This window comes from Magallana gigas, chromosome 6 (genome assembly GCF_963853765.1).
Source record: "Magallana gigas chromosome 6, xbMagGiga1.1, whole genome shotgun sequence".
Taxonomy (NCBI): domain Eukaryota; kingdom Metazoa; phylum Mollusca; class Bivalvia; order Ostreida; family Ostreidae; genus Magallana; species Magallana gigas.
The window spans coordinates 51,835,183-51,854,484 of NC_088858.1; the positions used below are offsets into that span (position 1 = coordinate 51,835,183).

At 34.1% G+C, this 19,302-nt stretch overlaps 1 protein-coding gene across 1 annotated transcript; it reads left to right on the forward strand.

Annotated features, from left to right (window-relative positions):
- The first annotated feature begins 7,533 nt into the window (after positions 1-7,533).
- LOC136276486 (uncharacterized) lies at positions 7,534-9,891 on the forward strand. Its single transcript, XM_066088575.1, has one exon. The coding sequence runs from the start codon at positions 7,704-7,706 to the stop codon at positions 9,837-9,839; it is 2,136 nt and encodes a 711-aa protein (XP_065944647.1). The 5' UTR covers positions 7,534-7,703; the 3' UTR covers positions 9,840-9,891.
- Positions 9,892-19,302: the final 9,411 nt, after the last annotated feature.

The window sequence follows — 19,302 nt, forward strand, 5'->3', positions numbered from 1 at the left end:
AAAAGAGGTGATAATGCTAAGAAAACAAAACTATTTTAAATACATGTAGATTATTTATTTTATTACTTTGATTGTGAAATATTTGTGATAATGATAAAAAATAATAAATGTAGAGAAAATCAGTTATATGAATTATCAATTTGATATCTTGGTATTTTATATACTAGCATTGATTTCTTTTTTATGTTGATTGTTTTATTTATTTATTTGTTTATAGCTTACATTTTCTTATACACTGGGGCGTGGTGCGATGGATTTTGTTTTATAGTTTTGGCTCCGTTCTTTTATCCTTAAATATGTTAAATCCACAAACAAATGTACTGTTTTATTTTAATGAAAACTGCATGTGACCTGTCCTAAGAAACGTGGAAATGAAACGATAAACATCTTAAATGTCCCAACACGTTGATTGACGGTTCAAAATGTAAAACGAACATAAAATTGTGCTTGATGGCTAAGTTTTGATCAGTAAAACAAGTGTATTTTTAAAAGATCAATTACCGAAATGTATGACACCTGTGATTCCACTGTTTAAATCTACAATAATTAAAGTAAGAAAGGCACATCAAATGCTGTTTACTGTGATATGGCAAACCTGTCGATATGAATGTAGATAAAACTAAAAGTACACAATTTTCAAAAAATTTCACGTTTAAGGCTTTTTAAATATTAAAATACTTGACAAAAATTTTGTTTTGGAGTGGTACAATTGTAAAAGCGCCAGCGGGATTCGAAGTCATGACTTTCAGATTTGTAGTAAACACTCTAACTTATTGGCTATTCCGTTAGATAACAAGTTTGGAAAAGAAATAAATAAAAAAAATTATAATTTTTTACAGTCTACGTCACAATATGGAGGTGTCACATACCACCTTAAGTCATTATACCGGACTTACTTAGTATAGTCAAAAAAGGACTTTGACACCATGAATTCTTTCTCGCCCTGCAAAAACTCTCATAGGAACATATCATATCATTATTATTTTCACATACTAAAACCGAATGTAAAATGAGCTTTTCTGATCATGTGTCTGTCTTCTGTCTGTCCGTCCGTCTGTCTGTAAACTAATAACATTTTGACTTTTCCATAGAACTATTGGATCAAATTAAACAGAAATTGGAATAAAGCATTCTTATTGCAAGGGGATTATAAATTGTAAAAAGAATACCCTTTTTAAAAAAGATATAATTACAAAGTAGTTAAAGCAATGTGTGTTTAAAAAACGTTCGTAAGAATCACTGCATCAAACTGTCAAATTTACATCAAAGCTTGGCGATGACCAAAAAAGGCACAATATTCTCAGATTGATAACTTGCTTAGAAATATATCATTATAGGCTTCTTAGCAACAACGCATCAGCAATTTGTTATTTTTTAAAATTATATATCTTAAAAAAGGGGCCTCGTATATATGTTAAGGGATGTTATCTTTTTACATTTAAAATGAACTATGCTAGCTCTGATAAAATACGGATAAGACAAAGGCACCTGCCGTTATGTTTTTTCTAAATAAAATTTTTCTGCCTATTTTACAAATTTTATTTATTAAATTATATATATATATATATATATATATATATATATATATATATATATATATATATATATATATATATATATATATATATTATATATATATATATATATATATACGTAAGGTGCATGTGTGAGTAAATGAGAACTGCTGTGTTTCTTTAACGGTTGAAATCCTACCATTACTGTCGTAGGTGTACAAATCAACATGCCAAATCTATTAACCATGTATGTATCTGTACATGGCGTTATGGGTGTAGCTTTAATCTACCAATCTGCAGGTCCCAAGTTCGAATAATGCAGGGACTTTTATTTTCGTGAACAGTGGTACAATTGTAAAATTTATTACCCCCCCCCCCCAAAAAAAAATTCTGTTATTGTATGCAGAGTTTTTCCCAGTTGTGTGGAAGACCCTTTATTAATTTATACATTGACATACGTCTTTCCTTGAAACCTTAAAATGATCTATCATTAATGTATTTCACGCTGCAGAGAAGCATGTATTTATTGGAGAAGTCGGTCTCACTATTTATGGCAGACCTTGAGACTATATACATTGTAAACAAACACGTACATTGACTTACATTTCTGATTTCAATTGTTGCTTGTTTTATTGATTATTCACATCTTGCATAGGTTTTATCACTGGATATTGCAATTGATCCGAAGCTCGTGGTTATATCGACTTGAACAGTCTGCAGCCAGTGTGAATTTAAAACAAATAAGTGCACAGTACTTCGTCGTTCTGATTGCCTGTTTAGATGGGATACTTATGTCGGTCATTACATAATGTGTCATATGTAGAGCCTGACTCACTAAAAGTAAAACGTGAGTGCCCTGTATGTTATGTGAATACAAAGTGTATAATGACCATGATATTACTAGTATATGTTTGAAAACCCACGATAGCATTCTTTTTTTTTGTCTTCTGTTTGATATAAACATGACAAAGAAAAGTCTAATTTATGGGGAAAACACTTAACTGAGTACTATGATATATTCTTTTAAATCTTAATCAACAATGAGTGTTTGTGGATTCTGTCAGCGGCAAAAGTTTCCCTATGATCAACCCGGCCTCGGGGACAAAGAGATATGTGACGTGTCTGAAGGCGACAAGGTTAGAGACTTGTTGAAAATGAATTTAATCATTGTATATTATAATGAAAACTGATAGAACTTGTTATTTAAAAACGTGAAAATAAAACGTAGAACACTTTAAAAGTGTTAACATTTGTTTGTTTGCGGATTAGAAATGTAGATCAAACATAAAACTGAATGGTAAAAAGAAGATTAACCTTTATACGTCGAAATATGATCTCATAAAGATAAAGCGCTTGGCTTAAAACTATTTTGCATTTTTTGTATGCCCATTTAATCAGATTTGACTACTAGTATAAGTGCCATGACTGTTACGCACTTTAACCAAATGCAGAGAGAGAAAAGTCGAAAGTAAATACATCTTGCACATAGAATTCATGAAAAAAATATCTCGATTGAAAGAAATATAACCAGTTACTCATACAAAGATTTAAACCCAAAATATTGCATTTTTCACTGCTTATTTAGTTATACAATTTCTATTTGAACAAAAATACCAAGTCATCGCATAGAACTGCGAACCATGTCAGCATTTCCTCTTCAATGAAATTCAAAAGTACTGTGTAATTCAATATTAGATTGTATTATAAGGAAACATTCGTTGATTCTATAAACACAATCTAATCTGGCGCATTAGTTAGACACATGATTCTAAAATTGTCGTGCTTATTTACTACTTTTAATTTCCAGTAACAAATTCATGTGTGTGTGTGTGTTTTCAAAAATTTACAATTCATTCTTTCTACCACAACATATCGAGAGAAAAACAAGAAAAAAATCATTTGTTCTGTGCTGTTCACTGTGGTAGTGACCCTAACCCTGAAGTTGGTTGTGTGCTGTTTATATGTGTGGGCCTACACTGGTCAATTGGTTTTTCCTGTCCAATTATTCCGTCTTACATAAAGACTTTGACTATTCCGTCAACAGCACTACATACATTTCAAATCTCAATATTAAAGGCAGGACTCCTTTCGAAACTATTACCAATTTTAATATGTTTAAAGTTTTTCATTTTTCCCTGATACTATTTGACATTATATTGCACAGGACAGTTTTGGTGATTCAAGTTACTAAAGCCAGGGATCTGTGTCTTCAGAACTCTGTCACTAAAAATTTATCTGCTCTCGTTGAACAGGAATACAGTCCATATTGAGCCTAACACAATTTTTTAAAGAAAAAATCCTTGATGTGTAAAATTTCTTACATTGTGATTTTTCTGAGATTTTGTCCCCTTCCTATATTTATATTTTTCTTTCTTTTCATGACTATAAAATTTTTAGACCGGCCAAGTTATTAGTATAAAGTTAAGAATTCGTAGCATGTGTACACTGAACCAAAGTTATTAGTGTTCACCCAGTATAATTTTTTTTACAATATGAAATGAATTATCCGTCTTACCGTCGGGTGCCTGATTTCTTCTTGACTTTCAAGTAGTTAAGAACAACCTTGACCTCTGGTTGGCACCCGAGACCTTGACCTTTGCTGAATATCGCGAACATTTTCGGTTTGGCTGAATTTTGCACAGAGCTTTAGGTTTGTTTGAGGTTTCGAATAGAAATGACGATACACTTCTAGAAGGGACAAAATTATCTTAATATAACGTTTTCTTTGGATTGCGTTATATTTAAAGCAATATCGAGGACAAAATAAACAGCTCTTTGAAAATGAGTACAACTTGGGTACAATCAAGACATCAACATTCCAATCGCTCCGGCTCTTGTCATTATGCCCATTTTAAGTGTTTTTCTGCCAATATTACAAAAGAGCCATAAGTGTCTTGAAAAAAAATGTTTGCATTTCAAACATTTAGCAAGTAATATATTTTTCAACTTTCTATTTGTTGAATAAATAAAATAAAAGACCAGAAAGGGATTGCCTTTTTTTAAACAAGTAAACATAATTTTTGAGCATTCAATAATTATATTAAGAACGCTGTTGTTTTTAGACAGTGCCTAATAACACACACAGGAACAAAAAACCCTGAAATGTGAGAAACGTAGATTGATAAGAGACTTTTACAGCATTTATGCAGTAAAGAGATGGTAAATGTTCTCAATTGAGGTGCAAACCTCCTGCGTCTGAGTGCTACTAAGCCACTCATATTTCAAACAAGTAGTTGATTAAGATTACAGTGAAGTTTATTAGAATTTTCTACAAAGGAATAAGTCATGTTTGACAAAACTAATTGTAGCATATATTAAACAAGAGCAAAAGAAAAATAACTCTTCTTGTTTCACTGGTTTCTTGGTCTAAAAGCCCTTACAGTATTACGTACTTAGGCATTTAAATTTTTAGATATAATCTATAGTAATAAAAGTCACTTTTTCATTGTTGTCATATCAAGATTGTAAAGATTTTTTTCTTCTTTTGAAATAAAAAAACTACAAAAAAAAAATATATCCAAAGCAACAATAAACTAAGCCTATAATCCTATGATTTTCGGGATTGCATTAAGTAATTGTTAGAGAAACCATTAATGAGAAAAAAATACATTTTTCAGAATGTTCGTCAATTTGTTTATTTGTTTCACAGCTATGAAAAAAACAGGCCATCATATTTTAATTTTCACTGGTCAAAATATTCTACCGGGATGGATGAAATGAAGGTGACAGAATTTTTTGCAGGGAAAGTCACATGGTATGTAGTATAAGATGGTAAAGGCATGAGGAGAGAGAAACACAGGGCGCAGGGTATGTGAGCAAAGGGTGACAGAAAAAAAACATGTCCAATGGAAACAAAGATGTAACAAAGACGAAGAGAGGGCGATTGTTATTATTGGGGAACATAGAGGATGTGTAGAGAGGTTAATTACTGCAAACACAGACGCTATGAATTAAGTTTATAAATGCATGATATGGGGACATGTTCAAAGAAGATGAACGTTCAGGGGATGCTTATAGATGTTGAAAAGACATATACAGGGAAAGACATGAACACAGGTAATACGTTGAGAATGAAGACGCGTGTTATATTTGATAAGGCAACCAAACCATGGATATTGACATCCCACAAAATATGCTACAGTATGTCTATTTCTCATATCCTTTAAATTCAATACTGTCCCGTCCATCTCTTACACTGTCATATCCTTTACACCCTGTTCTGTGCCGTCCATTTCTTACACTGTCATATCCTTTACACCCTGTTCTGTGCCGTCCATTTCTTACACTGTCATATCCTTTACACCCTGTTCTGTGCCGTCCATTTCTTACACTCTCATATCCTTTACACCCTGTTCTGTGCCGTCCATTTCTTACACTGTCATATCCTTTACACCCTGTTCTGTGCCGTCCATTTCTTACACTCTCATATCCTTTACACCCTGTTCTGTGCCGTCCATTTCTTACACTGTCATATCCTTTACACCCTGTTCTGTGCCGTCCATTTCTTACACTCTCATATCCTTTACACCCTGTTCTGTGCCGTCCATTTCTTACACTCTCATATCCTTTACACCCTGTTCTGTACCGTCCATTTCTTACACTGTCATATCCTTTACACCCTGTTCTGTACCGTCCATTTCTTACACTGTCATATCCTTTACACCCTGTTCTGTACCGTCCATTTCTTACACTGTCATATCCTTTACACCCTGTTCTGTACCGTCCATTTCTTTCACTGTCATATCCTTTACACCCTGTTCTGTGCCGTCCATTTCTTACACTGTCATATCCTTTACACCCTGTTCTGTCCCGTCCATCTCTTTTACTGTCCTATTCTATACACTCTTTTCTTGGCCGTCCATCCTTTAACCTGATATCTCATGTTACAAGTTGTACATGTATTGAGACTTCAAAAATAGGGTAGTTATTTTGTGTATTTTTAACGCATGAAGAATAATATCTGATCGCCTTAATAGTAATTGTTTGGATAAAATATCGATTGAATATTATTTTTCCCCTTCAAAAGTTGAAAGTTTACTTTTATAAATGAATACATGGTCAAAAATAAACCACAATATTCATATTGAACACCTGTCAAAAGTGTTTTAAAAATGAAAATGAAATAATACATATAACATAATACATTTGTTTATATGACAATGTTTTCTTTTTGCTTTACTTATCTAAAGACATTGGGGCCATAATTAGTGCCATAATCGTAGAGCCTAGTTAGTGACCTAATATTGGATATTCTAGATGGATTAATTGTCTTGATACTTAACGATAGTGCAACAGGCCAGGAGCCTAATGTCCTAACAGGCGCCCTAACTAGGGAGCCTAATGTCTTAACAGTGAGACCTAGTTAAGTGTCAAGCAGAGAGCCGGAAGCGCTGGGCAGAGAGCCAAATTTTAAACGGAGAGCAGAGAGCCAGCGAGAGCAGAGTGGATTGATATTTGGTGTACTTTTACCACTTAATATTTCAATACACTTGATTCCAAAGAATCCTGAGTTCATCTTTTTAAAATACAGTTCAGAATTTACAATGCTTTGTGATGCTGGAGCAAGGAAATAATGCATTGATTCTGGTTTCCCTTATTCCGTCGCATTAATATAAATAACTTATTAATAATCAGATTAAATTAATTGCTTCGTATTGCGATCCTGTCAAAATGTACATACAGTAAATAAGATATATTCGCCAAAATAGCAAAAATTTCAAATCAAGCATATTTTCAATAAGCACTTTTCATACAGTAATTATAGTTGGAAAACATATTTACTACATGGTATATCATAATGAATAAATTTTCATCGGGAAAAAAGTGTTTCCTTATAATAATAAAAATCCACTGCAGAGATCGTTTATTTAATATAACTTATCATTTTAGTTAAAAGAAAGAGCACAAAATAGGTGCATTATGTTGTTGGCAAATGCGTGTGATGTAAGTTTAGTATCAGTGGTGCGTAGACTTCCCTATTCAGAAGAAATACAATGACTTCCGGAAATGAAGCCCGAACTCCTGATTAACATAAACAATAGACAGAAAAATGCATCTAAATATCAAATTAGTCATTAATAAACGGAATATAGCGGTAGATTCCCTTACTTCCGCGGGTTCTAATCGGCTTACTTACGAAACTTTAATGTGTACAGCCGCCAAATTAATCTGGACACAAGAGATATAACAATGTATGAATTCACAACCAGGAAGAAATCAATTGCTTTTCTACCATTACTAGTAGGAATGGTTAATTGTGCTACTATTTCCCAGGAAAGGAATACATTTCCATGGTTTCCACAAGGCTGGAGTGGGTATGTCTTGTATTGTCCAAATGCCTGTAAAACCGTGCCATTTGGAGAAACAACAAAAGATAACTGCTGCGCGTGCCATTCAAAAAGTGTTTGGGATTTCAGTAGAACGGTTTCACATTTAAATGTTTCCAACGATGGATACCTGGAAGGAAACAAGTCTGCAAGAAATATACATGTCAATTTTGTCAAAGAGAACTTACAGTTTCTCCCTAAAAATATTTGCCATTTTCCAGGAATAACAAAAATCAATCTAGCCTTTAATCTCATCACGGATATCCCAAACCTTTCTTGTATTCAAAATTTGACTGATTTGAATTTATCTTACAACAAACTATCTTCATTGCCAAAATCGTTAACCCATAATAGGAATCTGAGAACGGTGGATCTGTCAGGTAACTATATCACACGTTTGGAGACTGGAGTTTTGGCTGCACTGTCAGCTCACAACATACTCCTAAAAGGAAATCAGATTATGTCAATTGATATCACAGATGTTGTGTTTGAACGACCCTTTTGTGTGATTAATATGTCTCATAATGCCTTGAGAATACCTACAAATGAAAACAACTGGAAAGTAAGTCTAAAAGCAAAGTATGGACCTGGGTACGCAGTGTTTTCATTTAATTTCTTTACAAGAATGCCGAATGCAACAAAACTTGGCTTTTCAAATATTTTCGATCATAGTAAGCTGTTTGATTTTGGGTTTGATTTTCGTTATAACCCGATAATTTGTGATTGTAACATCGCCAAGCTCTTGTTACGTTTTAAAGATTACATTGATGTAATGAAAAGGGATTACTTTGACTTAACGTGTGGTTCAGCAGAGCAGTTCAAGGATAAGTCGTTACCAAGCATTATCATGGAAAACCAAATAAAAGATTTGCTCTGTAACTATACTTCGACTCCTTTGTGTCCAGCTGGTTGTACATGTGAAGAAAGTCCTAAACACATTGACTATAGAAGCAAGTCTTTGACACTGACTCTCATTATTAACTGCTCCGGGGCTGGTGTAAAGCGCCTTCCTCGTGTTCTTCCCTACAGTGATCGTATCGAGTTTCACATGAGGGGGAACATGATACACGAGATACCTAACAACCATTACTTGAACCACGTAAGTGTGTTAGATTTAGAAATGATGCCCGTGTTCGATAAGGATGCCCTAGATAATCTTATACGTCTCCAAATATTTTCCGTACCAGAGTCGGAGCAGCGAAAAGGAATATCTCGATCCCTGTCGCGTCTTAGTCCCTGTGTCTTTCTCCAAAAAACAGATTTTGTTATGGTCTGTACTTGCTCCCATCTGTGGATGTTGGACTGGATAGGTAGTTTTTTGGCCAGCGAATGTGCTTCTTACGTTTTCAGATGTTTGAATGGCACTGCTAAAGAAAAATTAACTATTTTTCTTCAAAGTCTGAATTGCTCCGATACGGGAGATTTTCATAAATATAATTGGATGTTTATCAGCTCCTCTATTTTGATACTAGTTTGTTTAATTATAATAATTGTCAATGTTTGGAAGTATGAACTAAAAATTGTGCTAAGAAAACTATGCACAAAATGTATCGAACATTCAGACGAAGACTGTGTGGTTTACATCTCGTACGATGTCAATGTTGCAAAAATTGGTCCATGGGTGTTCAAGACACTGGAACCATTTTTATTTGGGAGTGGTTTGAGTGCTTTTGTGCCCTCTCGTGACCTGTCCTTGGGAAGTGTAAGAGCAGAGGAAGCAGCATACCACATATCTGTGTCCAGGTATTACCTGGTGATTCTGTCTGAAGGTTATTCCGACGAAGAGTCCGTCGTGACGCACAATGAATGGAAGAACATTTGGAACCATTACATGTCCGATTCAAGAAAAAACCTACTGGTCATTAATTTTGATTTGATGAAACCAGGCGATGTGTCCTGTCGAAAACTTGAAGCTTTCTTACGTGTTGGCAATGTTATTAATTTTGCAGAGGGCGAAAAGAAAACATTTTCACAGATCTCGAATACGTTTGTAAAATAGCTGTTTTAAAATACCGGTAATTTCCGTCCAACGTGGAAATTCCCACAATTGTTGTTCTTTGCGAAATATGTCAGATCTTATTATTTCTTTAAAAGATTTAATTCTTTTGTTTACTTTTATAACAATGGTTTTTGTTGACCATTTATTCATAGACGTGGTTGTAGAGGGGTATTTTTAGAAAGATTTTAAACTCTTGAACATTAGCAAATGCATGTCATTTTGATTTTTTTTTTATTGTGCTCTCTGAGTAATACAACACTGCTCAAATCGAGACATTGTATTTTGTTTAAAATACTGGCACAAGCCCATTCTCACGAAGCATTTTAGAAATAGACACTGTGTCCTTGTTTCACGCACTTGGTGGAGACCTTTACAAAAACAACAGACTATATCAAGACATAACATGAACGATTTATTTAAGGAGGCCGACTTTAGTTTGCATTGCGCATGTTTTTGCACATTCTAATATAATACAGTTGTTTTATACTTCTTATGATTTTTTGTCGATATCATTTATAAAACTGAACACAATAAACAAAATACAGAATTTTTTTTTTAGATTTTTTAAGGAAATTTTTATTTTTAACACGATTTTTACGCTGTGCGGTAGGGGAGCATTGCCATTGCGCTTTTATGACGTTATGATAAAATGAAGCTTTGTAGGAGTACATTATAAGAAATAACAGAAAAGAAAAAGTAAAAATTGTACGCTGTTGAAATTTTATATACAGAATAATGCTATCCTCGAGGATATTTTCCTCATTTTTGGAATGAATCCATTATACCAATCATCATTCGTGATGATCCAAATATATAGCAAAATTTGATGCATTTTAATATTTTGAGATGGCCCCCACTAAAAACCAGACGGTAGAATTTTGTGTTTTTTACATATAAGGTAGGAAATGATATTACTTATCATATATAACAATTTGAGAAAAAAAGCTATTGTAGTATTTTTTAAAACTGCTTTGATGTGCGGAAAATGACAGTTTCCTATATATTCCTATAGTAAATGTACCTCTATTTTGAGATGGTCCCTAAAAAAACCAGACGGTCGATTTTCATGATCCTTCGTATATAAACTAGAGTTGGTTTAAATTACATATGGTTAAAAAATAAAGAGTTATGCTATTGTAGTTTTTCCGCAAAAAAACCCAAATCGGCCTCCTTAAATATCAGTCATATGAATATTGTAATGTGTAAGAGTGCGAAAAGAGCTATGAATGCTCAGAAAACAAAACTACATAGAAATATATAACTTTAATTACTTTGATTGTGGATTGTTTGTTATAATGAAAATATGAAATAAATGTTTAAAAAAGCTATATGAATATTGTTGATATCATGATTTTTTAAGTTGATGGTTTTGTTTTTAATTCGTCCTAGATTGTATTTTCTTTTATACTGGGGGAGGGGGGGGGGCGGTGGTGCGATGAATTTTCCTTCTAGTTTTTGTTCCGTTCCTTTATCCCTAACCTGTAAAATTGATCAAAATGACAAAGTTATATTTGTTTTTAAAATGTGATATCGAAATTATGTTGATTTTATCAATATTTTCGTAAAATTATGATACTTTTGTGTAGAAAGGCCATTGTTGGAATGAATTTTAATTTTGATATTTATTTCTGTTCACTCAAAAAATATTCACTTCATCATCAAGTTTAAACTCAAACAACAGTATATTTAGTCATTTAGTGTTGATAAAGGTATAAAAATACAGAAACAACTGTTCATCGATTAAACAATGTATGAAAACAAGCAGTTTTCATGCGATTTTCTTGTTTGTCATGTATCGGCGTATTTGAATTACGCACTTTTTTAAAATATGAATTTTTAGACTTTTCCGGCAAGAATTTCAAGAAACCCCATATGACTCATGTTGTGTAATATTTAAAGATAGATTACAAACTATGTATTAGTAATTGAAACAATTCTAAAAATGGATCCAAACACTATTGACATTGAACTCAGGCACGTAGCATCAGGGGGGGGCCAGGGGGGGCCTGGCCCCCCCACTTTTTCTCGCAGCAACAATTTTTTTTAAAATTTACATATAAAAAAATGAATGATAATGGAGTTGGCCCCCCACTTTTTTGGAAGTTAGTAAAAAATTGATATGAAAATAAGGAAATGAGTAGTCAAATTGAAGGTACTACCCCCCCCCCCCCCACGGATTAGGAGATTTGGAGGAAAAAAAATTTTGGTAGGGAAGAATATTTTTGGAAGTATAGTTGAGCCCCCCCCCCCCCCCGATTTTTTGGATGGGTCTGGCCCCCCCCCCCCCCCACTTTCAAAAACGATGCTACGTGCCTGGAACTCTAGTCTCGTTCAAACAGACGCTCGGCTGTCTCCGTTAATCACCGACAAGCAAGAGAGCCTCTCTCTGCTTGTAGGAGATTTACGGAGACAGCAGAGCGTTTAGTTAAACAAGACTTTATTAAATTCTGGCGTAGGAATACATGAGACTTCGAAAATATCTAAATTGTTTGTATCATATAAAATCTGACTATATTCAAATTGTTTATAGATTAGTATCTGTAAATAATGCACAAAATAGGTTCGGTATCATAATTTTACACTGAAGATTTATTTTCATCGTTTAAATTTATGTGAAACCAGGCTTTAATAGTTTAAAACAAAATCTAGTAAGCTCGCGTAACACGTTTTTGATTAGTTTCGTGGTATATTATCCCAATAAAGGACGAAGCATTAAAAAAGTGAGTGGAACAAATTGGTTAAAGAAGTATGATATAAGATTTCTTTTAGTGACATTGGGATAGATACATCCTTTTTTGGTCGGAACTGGTGATTTGACGCTATGAGGAGGCGTTAAGCACGGACGAACGCTCCAGGGCAATAGGGATTCTGGAAGCTGGCAAAACACGTTGCAGAAAGACTTATTGTTTCCCAAAGTGTAATTAGTCGTTTATAGAACCGATATTTACAGGCAGAAAATATTTTAAAAAGACCAAACTCGGAACGTCCAATATGTACATTCCGTGGGGACAACATTGGCCAAGTAACCGTGCCAAAGGGCACCGTTTTCAAAGTGCTATTAAGCTTAATGCTAAATTTCAGAGGGCAATAGAAAGACGGATCTCTATTCAAACTGTTAGAAACAGATTAAAACTGGAGCATCGCAGAAATCGCCTACGTTAGGCAAAAGTACACAGCAGCAACGTCATTGGCGGTCTGCTCCTTTTATTTCTAAGACGAGTCACGATTTTATGTTGACTTTCATGATGTCAGACGACAAGTTTGGAGATCAAATATGCCGATTATTACATTTCTGAGCATGATAGATTTGGAGGATGCTCGGTAATGATTTGGGCAGGCATTAGTGTTGCCCAAAACTGATTTGCGCTTTATTGAAGGTTCCATGACAGGTTTAAAATACGCAGAAAATATTCTTCATTCAATTGTTAGACTCATTGCAGGTTCTGTTGGAGAGGGTTTTATCTTCATGGACGATAACGCCCGACTTCATAGAGCCCGAATAGTAAACGAGAACTTCGAAAGCGAAACAACTCAGCGTATGAACAGGCCAAGTCTTTCTGCAGACCTTAATCCAATTGAACATGATTGGAACATTCTTCAGCAAAGAAACGCACTTCAGCATCTTCCAGCACTTCCACAAAATCAACAAGAGCCTCCGAATACGTTGCAGGAGGAATGGCAACAGATCCCTCAGGCAAGCCTTGCGTGGATCAGGGGCAGTATAGGGCGGCGATGTGGGGCTGTTACTGCCTAGCGTGGAGATCATGTATGTACAAAATACTGACAACCACTCTATTGGCATTGTCATGTCTATATCAAACGCTATTTAGAGTGAACGAAAGAAACAATCTATTGCATGTGTATTTACCAACTCATCACATTTAATGAATAATTTTTAAACTTTAAATATAAAAGCTGATGTTCTACGTGTGTTTTGTTTTCTGTTATAAATTACATGTGAAATATATTTTATTTGGGTATCTCTAACTTTTTTGTCTAGTATATATTGATCTATTATTATTCTCTGATATAACATGTCATTAATTGCCAGTGCAGTGCAGATTGAGAGATTAAACCCGTGTACATAAAAATGTGATAACATACAGATTAATCACCTCTTTAGCATTTTCGTTGATTAGATATGTGCTGTTTTGTATTTTAATCCAAATGTAGGGAGAAAAATAAAACTATAAAAATATTCTCAACATTGAATTCTTCAAGAAAAAACACAATTGCGATTATTATAACTTGATTCAAATAAAACTTCGCACAAAGAATATTGTCTTCTTCACTAACATTTAGTTTTACAATTGCAATTTTTAACTAAACACAATAACCATGTCATCGCAAAGACTTACCAACTTATCAACATAGTCTCTACGATAAAATTAAGAAGTATTATGAAATTCAATATATAACAATACAAGAGGGAGAGATTTCCTAATGAACTTAAGCATTGGAGAAACTTACACTAATAATATCGAAGAAAATTGACACGTTTGGTGTAGCTGCATGCGTGCTGTATAATAAACGAAGATTCTAGCTCAGTAGCCCCCATTGAAAAAAAATGATATATAATATAAGAGTAATATACAAGTGAGTGTATCATTTTCTTATAACATTCCAATTTTTGCTGTTTGCTAAACAAGTTTAATAGGACTATGAAATTTAGATACAGATAAAAAAAAGTTATAGATTATAACGTGTACCAGTGCCTTACTAACCGTATTACCGTAATAGATCATAACGTGTACCAGTGCCGCTCTAACCATATGACCGTAATAGATCATAACGTGTACCAGTGCCGTACTAACCATATTACCGTAATAGATTATAACGTGTACCAGTGCCTTACTAACCGTATTGCCGTAATAGATTATGACGTGTACCAATGCTGTACTAACCGCATTACCGTAATAGATTGTAACGTGTACAAGTGCCGTACTAACCGTATTGTCGTAATAGATTATAACGTGTACCAATGCTGTACTAACCGTATTACCGTAATAGATTATAACGTGTATCAGAACCGTACAAATCGTATCACCGTAATTGATTATAACGTGTACTAGTGCCGTACTAACTGTAATTTTATAATAGATTATAACGTGCACTAGTGCTGTACTAACTGTAATTTTATAATAGATTATAACGTGTACTAGTGCCGTACTAAATGTAATTTTATAATAGAATATAACGTCTACCAATGCCGTACTAACTGAATCACTGTTAAAGATTATAATGTGAACCAGTTCTGTACTAAGTGTATTATCGTAATGGATTATAAAGTGTACCAGAACCGTACTAACTGTATTACCGTAATAGATCATAACGTGTACCAGTGCCTACTAACTGAATCACCTTAATAGATTATAACGTGTACCAGAACTGTACTAGCTGAATCACCGTAATAGATTATAAAGTGTACCAGAACCGTACTAACTGAATCAACGTAATAGATAATAACGTTTACCAGAACCATACTAACTGAATCACCGTAATTGATTATAACGTTTACCAGAACCATACGTTTACCAGAACTATACTAACTGAATCACTGTAATAGATTATAACGTGTACCAGTGTCGTACTAACCGTATTACCGTAATAGATCATAACGTGTACCAGTGCCGTACTAACCATATTACCGTAATAGATTATAACGTGTACCAGTTCCTTACTAACCGTATTGCCGTAATAGATTATGACGTGTACCAATGCTGTACTAACCGCATTACCGTAATAGATTGTAACGTGTACAAGTGCCTTACTAACCGTATTGTCGTAATAGATCATAACGTGTACCAATGCTGTACTAACCGTATTACCGTAATAGATTATAACATGTATCAGAACCGTACAAATCGTATCACCGTAATTGATTATAACGTGTACTAGTGCCGTACCAACTGTAATTTTATAATAGATTATAACGTGCACTAGTGCTGTACTAACTGTAATTTTATAATAGATTATAACGTGTACTAGTGCCGTACTAAATGTAATTTTATAATAGATTATAACGTCTACCAATGCCGTACTAACTGAATCACTGTTAAAGATTATAATGTGAACCAGTTCTGTACTAAGTGTATTATCGTAATGGATTATAAAGTGTACCAGAACCGTACTAACTGTATTACCGTAATAGATCATAACGTGTACCAGTGCCTACTAACTGAATCACCGTAATAGATTATAACGTGTACCAGAACTGTACTAGCTGAATCACCGTAATAGATTATAACGTGTACCAGAACTGTACTAGCTGAATCACCGTAATAGATTATAACGTGTACCAGAACTGTACTAGCTGAATCACCGTAATAGATTATAAAGTGTACCAGAACCGTACTAACTGAATCAACGTAATAGATAATAACGTTTACCAGAACCATACTAACTGAATCACCGTAATTGATTATAACGTTTACCAGAACCATACTAACTGAATCACCGTAATAGATTATTACGTTTACCAGAACCATACTAACTGAATCACCGTAATAGATTATAACGTTTACCAGAACCATACTAACTGAATCACCGTAATAGATTATAACGTTTACCAGAACCATACTAACTGAATCACCGTAATAGATTCGAACGTGTACCAGAACCATACTAACTGAATCACCGTAATAGATTATAACGTGTACTAGTGCCGTACTAACTGAATCACCGTAATAGATTATAACGTGTACCAGAACCGTACTAACTGAATCACCGTAATAGATTCTAACGTGTACTATTGCCGTTATATCGTAATAGATTATAACGTGTACTTGTGCCCTTTTACCGAAATAGATTATGATGTTTACCAGTGATGCATTATCGTTATATAGATTATAACGTGTACCAGTGCCATATTATCGTAATAAATTATTTTGTGTATCAGTGCTGTAATACCATAATAGATCATATGTATAATGTTTACAAGTGCCGTATCACCTTAATTGATTGTATCGTGTACCAGAGCTGTATTATCGTTATATAGATTACAACGTGTACCAGTACCATCCTATCGTAATAGATTATAATGTGTATTAACAGTGGCGTACTAACCGTGCTACCGTAATAGATTATTACGTGTACCATCCAGTACCATCCTACCGTAATAGATTATTACGTGTACCATCTAGTACCATCCTACCGGAATAGATTATTACGTGTACCATCTAGTACCATCCTACCGTAATAGATTATTACGTGTACCATCCAGTACCATCCTACCGTAATAGATTATTACGTGTACCATCCAGTACCATCCTACCATAATAGATTATTACGTGTACCATCTAGTACCATCCTACCGTAATAGATTATTACGTGTTCCATCTAGTACCATCCTACTGTAATAGATTATTACGTGTACCATCCAGTACCATCCTACCGTAATAGATTATTACGTGTACCATCTAGTACCATCCTACCGTAATAGATTATTACGTGTACCATCCAGTACCATCCTACCGTAATAGATTATTACGTGTACCATCTAGTACTATCCTATCGTAATAGATTATTACGTGTACCATCCAGTACCATCCTACCGTAATATATTATAACGTGTGCCGTATACGTTATCGATTATAACGTGTACCAGTGCCGAATTCCAAAGTATTGAAATGATGTGAATGATGAAGCCTCTATCTTTTCTTTAAAAAAAATATCTTTTTAATTAGACAAGATGTTGATAAATTCCTTGATAGATGATAAATTGAATTAATTGATTAAATTTAAACCAATTAATACATAAAAAAAACCAGGGCTATTTTAATATATAATGTTTTCCTTATAAATTTCTAATGATACTAAATTTCACTGAAATGGCCGTCTCTATAACGCAGGCGAGGTAACTGTAGGCTCTAACAATGTATTAAACCTAATAGAATGTTCATACATAGAAATCCATAATACTGCGAGTACTAGTCTTATGGGAAACTATTTGTCCAATATTAAAAATGGTGTACACTTACATTGTGATATCTCAGAAACTACTAGCTAGTCCATTGCATATAACAGAAAGAAGTAATCACTGGAATCAATTCAATTTTTGTGAGAGCCAGTTTTATTTTTTACGATTTCACGGGCTCGTTAGATCGAGGTACAGCGCCCTTGTTTCAGTATAACAATTTACCTTAGGAGAGTTGCAACTACTAGGGTACATCGTTTTACCCACCAACTAGCGCTACAAGGAGACTGCATGGCGGTTTTGAGTAAATTAAAGCCGTTTTGACAAGAGCTTGGATTTCGATGGAATGTTAGTATCTATAGTTTGCTCATCAGAACAAGCTGTAAAATACTGATATATTTTCTTCTAATTTGCTCATTAATTGCTACATACTGTCAAAATCAGTAAAGTTTACTTTGATCTGCTCTGTTTTGTGATAGTGGCGCTGTTTTAACTGAAATATACGGCACTGGATGAAGTTGGGCATGTACCATTGCGTTCAAAATATTCATGGCTGGACAGTTAGCCATGATTTTTGCCTTCATCAAATTGGAGTTTTCCATGTAATGCCCAAAGTCCAAGCTCTTTTTAAAACAGGTCTATATATATACACACTAACACATGAAAAATGGATTCAACAATCACAAGTTCCAATATTAATGATTCTACAACAACTTTGAAGCATAAAAATCGACATGATAACTTAATGCGCTAGGTATCACCCCCGCAAATATTTGGACAAGAAATCTTATTAGCACAGATTCCTAAATGAAGCTAATTTTCCGTCCGTGATGATTAAAAATGTTGAATATTATGTAATAATATTCTTTTGTCTGTCATTTGATTTCATTTTGAATGTATGCCAACATGGTGATGTCAATGAACAATTGAATTGAGTATATCTTGAAATTCACTTTTATATTTCAACGAAAAAAGGCTGTACATGTCTACCCCTCATTTGCAATAGGACATACTTACTACATCACAGTATACTAGTAATGGACTTATTGGTGACAGAGAAGGCTAACGATCACCAGCGATTATGCTATACTAAGGAATGTCAATTTTTGCTTACTTTTTATGACATCTGAAAGCAGTGAAGTACAATCAGAAGAGGTAACCTTACCAACCGACTAAAAGAAAGCAGCATAATTGAGCTCGTGTATTATACGGATGGGCGTCCATGAAAAGTGCTTTAATTACTGTCACAACATGGCGATTTGAACGCATTGTAAAAGTGTTCAGAGTTTATATTGCCAATATATGTTGACTACCTCTATGTTGCTATGGATATAGCTTAAATCTACCAATTTGCAGGTCGCGAGTCCGAATACCGCAAGGTTTTTTTTCTTCATGAACAGTAGTACAATTTAAAAAAAAAAGATTTTCCCCCAAAATTGATTTTTTTTATCTATTCCAAGTCGAAGACATGCAAGAAATCCATATCTTTAGAAGTTCGTGGTTTTGTTCAGGTAGTGGAAGATCCTTATCATGTTTGGAAAAAAATAT